Source organism: Dreissena polymorpha, chromosome 12 (genome assembly GCF_020536995.1).
Source record: "Dreissena polymorpha isolate Duluth1 chromosome 12, UMN_Dpol_1.0, whole genome shotgun sequence".
Taxonomy (NCBI): Eukaryota; Metazoa; Mollusca; class Bivalvia; order Myida; family Dreissenidae; genus Dreissena; species Dreissena polymorpha.
In genome coordinates, this window is record NC_068366.1 from 30,538,478 (window position 1) to 30,545,164 (window position 6,687).

A 6,687-nucleotide genomic window follows, 5' to 3' on the forward strand; every position below is an offset into this window, starting at 1 on the left:
CGTTGTTTGAATGAACAAGTCCCGTTATTTCAATCAATAAATTATTTAATGTCGGGGGCGTCTAAGAAACCAAGACTGAAACAACGGTAAAGAAAGTTGGTACAATACATTGAGATAGTTTATGTCCTAATTAACGAAATAACTGATCTCCTGAAATGTTCTTTGTAAACAATTGAATAAATGGTATATTTCTTTATTAAAATATGAAATAAAATGCTTAATGTACGGCCCTTTAATGATATTTCAATCGTATGACGATTTTAAGTAGATTTGTTCATGGTTAAGATCACCACACTGATTTATCAACAAAGTCATGGTCTATAAAAAGGTTGAGCCGGGGGCAGATTATATATTTCAAATATGGTCTATAACAATAACATAATTTCTTCTCGCTGGTGATAAATAAACATTAAACTTAATATGCAATTTTACAGGAAATTGAAATGTCTGAATATTCAAATTTTGACAATGTTCACCTTCATTGGGACTTAAAAATGTCCCTTTAATTATTTTGTTTGTTTTGTTTTCCAAAATACAAATTTTCTAGACTGATTAAATCAGTTAAATATCAAATGTTTTATCGATAATTTGAGATTTTTTACTGATTTGTCCCTTGAATAACGCAATTATCTTTGTGTTCTTCGTGGAAGAAAATGAAATGAATTTGATATGTCGGATACGATTGACATACTCCAATGAAAAATAGGATTTTCGACCTTAATGTAGTATTTAACAGATTCAGCGGTGTTTTTCGGGATCTTTTCTAATTCTCATATCTGCCCCCTTACTGTCAACTTACATTACATGTCAGCATTCTTTGCTATCATACAGGTACTTTTGCGTGTTTTTCTATGATCTGAAAAACCAGTAAGCGAGACGCTCCAGTACATGGCAAGTGTTAATAATCTGCAATACGTTATAGGCTATGGAAAATTAAACAAACCAGACAGAAAACAGGAGTGGTGTTCGTACAAAATATTCATAGATTAACTCGGTTTAAATAATGATTATTGTTAAATCTGTAACGAAATTTTGTTACATTTGATAGAGTGATTAACGTTGTGTTCATTTTGTAATGAGGCCAAACACGACATTCAATGACTATTTATTTCCTTATCATCCTGGTAAAATAATTCTGTACTCTAGTGTACGTAAAAGTTTGAAAAAATTTCACAGAACAATTATTATTAATGTTCTGCTATAACGGTGTATTTTCCATAAATATTATATTAGTTTGGGACATCATCGTAAACAAACTAACCATTTGCACATGTATTTAAGTGTTTTATTAATTATCTTTTCTTACAATTCAAATAATAGACATAAAATACTTTATGGTATGCAAAGTTGGCAAGCATTTTTGACAGAATTTATGATCACATTGCACATTATTATTGGGAATGAGGCAACTGCAGACACATGGAATACTCGTGTAAACCTATCTTTACACATGACATGTAAATTTAATGGTACACACAGTGCTTTTTTGTTTAATTTTTGATTATTGGAAACGGATTTAGTTCGATTTCGGTTATAGTATAGAGTTCAATTATTGTATCAAATTATTTCCTATTCTATAAAGATAAAAAATAAAAAGTTTCTTCTTATGATTGCTTAAATATCGACACACCTGTACTGGATGAGGTAAATCAATAAACAATGTATCTCGAAATTTGCAGTTTTAAACATAGAATCCGCAATCCTTAATTCTAGTTTAACGTCATTTTAAAAATCAGTTCACATATACATGTAATACAAATAATTGACATTGCAAACAAGGTCATGAACAAGTCACGAGTTGAATTTGCATTATGAGTATGTTCATGCACACGTTTCAATCACTTGACCCTGATTGGACCCCTTGTCCTTGACGAACATTCTCCTGACGATGTTCCGGAAACTGTTATCACGAACGCCGTAGATTATTGGAAACAGGGCACAAATAATGGAAAAGCTACCTCGGTGAAATATCACAAACGCATTCAAAATCACTCCGTGGACCTCGAGCGAGTGGTAGTTGATCGACTCGGCGACCATATGTAGACAAAATGTGATTATCAACGCAATGATACACGTTATCGTGATGATGAGAACTATAAATGTTTTTCGCAATAGTTTTTCTCTAACTGCAAGCTTTGATGAAGTTTTATGAAGATTGCCAGGACGATTGGCTCTAATATTAAGCTGTCTGCTTACCGGAAACACTACACACATAATATTTTTAAACCTGGAATTCATAGACGAATTATTGTCGCCATTTTGAACACTCGTCGTGGTTTCAAATGATACTATTTTTGCCTCAGTCAGTGTCTGTTCCATTTGTTTTGATACAATCTCTTTGTTATCTGTGTCCGTGATATTATTTTGATCGTCCGTCTTCACTTTGGACAATTCATCAGATGAAGAACGCGCGAGTGAACTATTGTTTAAGCTTGACTGCGCTGTTCGAGAGCCTTGTCGGTAGAACCGCATTAAGATCAATGCATATATTGTACACGTGACAAGAATGATGACAGAGACTGGTAGTCCACCCAATAAAAGCAGGAAATACACGGCCCATTCTCTATTTTTATGAATGTCATCCGTTGCGCAAACTGTCACAGTAATATTCACGTCTTTGTAAGATGTCTGGAAAGAATGATGACCACTCACAACGCCAGGCGGCGTTGCTAGAATGAACGATGCAATCGAAGTGATAATACTTAAATTCCTAGCCGTGTTGGCCTGGATTTGCCAGTCGTATGGCCGGCACACCTTGCGGAATCGGTCCAGAGCAATGAGGAACAGAATAGAATAGCAGTGAATGATTGTATAACCGAAAACGTAGGCAGAGGTGCGACAAAGCCAGGAAGTTGGAAAGTTGAACCAAAAGTGCATCTCTCCTATCTGCGTCGGGAGCATGATGGTGCACTGCAGCAGGCCAATCAGACCGAGCGTGAAGAGGAAATACTTGAAGTTGCAGCGCTTGTAGCGAAAACCGTAGATGTAAATAACGAGGGCATTGGCAATCAATCCTACACTGGCCGTTAGTCCGAACACTATGCTCACCGGCATAACTTTCTTGTTGAATTCTGCATTGTATTCTTTAACATAAACACTCGTGTCCAGTGTGGCGTTTATCGGTGACAGCTCCATACCTTCCATGTTGTTGTGTTTTAGTTTATTTCACAGAATATAATATCGTGCCTGTATTTGCTTTATTTTCCAATCGTACACGTGTTATAGTAAACACCTCACAGTCGCTCCTTCTATTAAAATTGAACACATCGTGTTGTATTTTATTAATTCCAAAAAAAATATGAAACACGTGGTTGATCAATTTCACTTATAACCATCAGTCATCCACATGTAGTAGTTAATACACAAATAGCAGCATTAAATCGCATATCATCTGAAACATACATATGTATGGAATAACGTAGTAATGGTAGCAGCCTATCCACCGCACACGCTTAGCGTTCGCAGTCGACTGTTAAAATTCTCATAAAATCCGATGCTATATAGTACAAAGCGTGCTTGGATAAGCAATAAAACTTCGCTGGTTCGCTTTGATTGGTACGACGTTTATATTGGAATCATTGGATACAGCGCTCTTACAACTGCAGTGGTAAGGATTCCTTACCTCGTGGTTACTGAAACAAATGAAACAAATAGTTTTTCAACTGAATTCAATTCTCAATGATAAATTAAGTATGTTATATTTTTTCCAATAAATAAAAGCTGTTAAATGCCCGTTAAGGCTCCAGTTTAAATAATTGTATACGTATATAGTATTTTGTTATTGTTTTCAGTTTTTGCATTTTTGCACAGTATCCATTTCATCTATCTTGGCTACAATCACTTAGTATTGAATTATTGGCCCATTAAATTGATTTTATTTATTGTAGATTGCGTCATATATTACAGATTGCGTAAATAGTTTGGTAAACAATCGGGATTTAGTAATTAAAGTGTGTGTGTGTTTTTAAAGATATAACAAACCCAATGCATATTTTCAAGGCTCGGTTTATCGTGTAGCGCATAAAATTTTAATTTCTGTGATTAAACTGAACATGCAATTTAACAAAGTTTGTACTTCACAAGATAATTAGATTAATCGCTCGATTTTCGGCAATATATTAATTTCTATGATATTACCCCCGTATTGTGGTTTTTGTAAAATAAAATACAATATGTTAACTTAATTCAAGTGGAAAATAAGTCGGGTAATGTAAATAAATAACGAACACAATTTGGCCGACCTACACGCCCTGCTACATTTTCGAGATAATTGTAAAATTTATTTTTGACCATATAAAAATGATTGAAAATAATATGAACTTCTCTATTGTGGGATATTTCTAGGTATGATAATCAAACATTTTGAAAACATACCGCCCATATTCACGACAAATAGCAACTTTCGTGATGCTAATATATGCCGTTTTAGCAAACGCCACACGTTTCCACTTTGCGTAAGGTTACATTTATATAAACGGAAAGTTCTATAAGAGATCTATTAACACTATTTCTGACGTCAAATCAAATCAAAAATACAATTTAAAATACAAAAAAGCAATGCAAGTGTGGGATTTTTTTAGATATGATAATCAAATTGTTTGAAAACAAGACATGGTGTTTAATCACACCGTTTCAAGGTAAAAATCTAAAAAAGGAAAGTTCGATAAAAGATCCATCACATGTACTATTCATCGTCGAATACCCACGTGAGCTATGCTATAACATCTTCAAACATCGCGCATGTCCATCTGATGGGTTCATGATCGTTCTTCAAAATTAAACATTCGCCAGGTACACTGCACTTAATTCCAGTATCATATCATAACACTGTTTGAACTTTGATTTAATCAACAGTTATGTGAGCGTGTTGACAGTGTTGTGTATATAATCATTTCGATTTTATCAATAAATAAAATGTTTAATATCTTGCCTCCGGCACAGTATCATAAACACTCCTTTATCAGCCATTTAAATATTAAATAAAACCAAAAGAAATATATAAATACTTTAATGTTTATGGCTAGTATTAAATGCCCATCATATTCGCAATATTTATACAATACACAAGGCACACTTTAACCATAACTTTGAGTACGGTGAAATAAAAAGGTATATAAATCAATCAACAAACGGATCATACCATCGCATACTTGCTTCGATAGATATTGAAAAGGAGCGGTGTGTTGAGAAAGTAACGCGACGTGAGCATTTCATTATATATAGGAGCTGATTAAATAACGCGCTGATGGCAACCTTAATTTTTTTTAAGAGTATATGTGTATTAAATAAATGTCTTTTTCAATATAACTTCACGTAATTGAACATCTGTTTTGCCTTTTAACGGTTATTTTAATTATTTCAATTTTCAGATGATACGTGTTGAAGTTTAAAGCTGTGCGCATAAGAGCTTTATGTTGATAGAGGATACATAATAGCAACAAACGCTCATGCAGTCATACTTCTTACTAATAACAATTACAATTTAACTTCCGAATATAAAGCAATGTATGTTACCATGAATATAGAATGTACATTCTTAATTCCGGCTCTCATAATTGATATACGAGAACGAAGTATATATGCGGATGTAATCATAGCGCTGGGTTGTGTTTATAAGAGCGTTGATTAATCATGTTAAAAAAAGTAGCATTGATTTGAAAATATATATTTTGGTAAGAAGCATATAAACGTTAAGCAAACCTATATTGTGACAACGCCTCACCGTTAAGCTTGCAATAATTAAGTAATGACAACTATTGAATTAAGTGGAATAAATCATAATATACTATACAATTTAAATATGCTTCTTCAACAAATCATCTTGTAAAACTACTCGAAGGTTTATGCGTCAAGTTTTAAACGGTAAGATTCTCATTCAATGGATACACTTATTAGTATACATTGAGAATACGGCATGAAAACAAAGATTGCTGAAAACAATTAGAATATTCGTGATTTTGGTACATAATGTCGTACTAGAGAATTACTTAAGCGCTACATAAAATAATAGATTTAAAGCATAAATCACACACTTGTCCACATAGTATTGCAATTCATTGAAACGAATTAAACCAACCTATATTTTAATGTCGGGGTTTTATCAAATATACGCAGTACATTTTTTGTTAAAGTTTATGTTAATACTTGAATGGTTATAACATTTTAATCAACCTTAACTGATGCAAATTGATTGCTTTTTGTAATGTTTCACGATATTTAGTAGATACAAAAAGATTATAATAATCACTGCGTTATTGTGCAAAAGAATATATTATTTGTCAATAGTATTTTAATGTTATATTAATTTTGTTGGTTTGTGTATGTGTGCTATTTGCTATATTCTGATACTTATTTCTAATACTTATTGGTAGAACTATTAATTTAACACTCACAACGTGTCATTCTGATCAACCTGTTTAAATGGGCAATAATATGAAACATTTGACAATTAACTAAAGCGATTGATAGCTTTTCTTTTCAGATGTACAAACTGTTTTCTATTGATCAGTGTAACAACCAACGAAATGAATGAAAACGCATCTAAATATATTCTTCACAAAACTTGAATGTTCTCATGAATCTTGATGTTAACTCTTATACGGTAATAACAATTTGAGATATAACAATGGGAATAAAGAACATTTGTTTAAAATTGAAGAAGGCCGCAATGTTACGGCTATCATACCG

General features: G+C 32.9%; 1 protein-coding gene across 1 annotated transcript; it reads right to left on the reverse strand.

Moving 5' to 3' along the window:
• Positions 1-1,821: 1,821 nt before the first annotated feature.
• On the reverse strand, positions 1,822-3,144 carry LOC127852491 (cholecystokinin receptor type A-like). Its single transcript, XM_052386447.1, has one exon. The coding sequence runs from the start codon at positions 3,142-3,144 to the stop codon at positions 1,822-1,824; it is 1,323 nt and encodes a 440-aa protein (XP_052242407.1).
• Between the last annotated feature and the right edge of the window lie 3,543 nt (positions 3,145-6,687).

Excerpts from the sequence above, each read along its gene's own strand:
- LOC127852491 (XM_052386447.1), bottom strand. The coding sequence starts at position 3,144 with ATGGAAGGTATGGAGCTGTCACCGATAAACGCCACACTGGACACGAGT.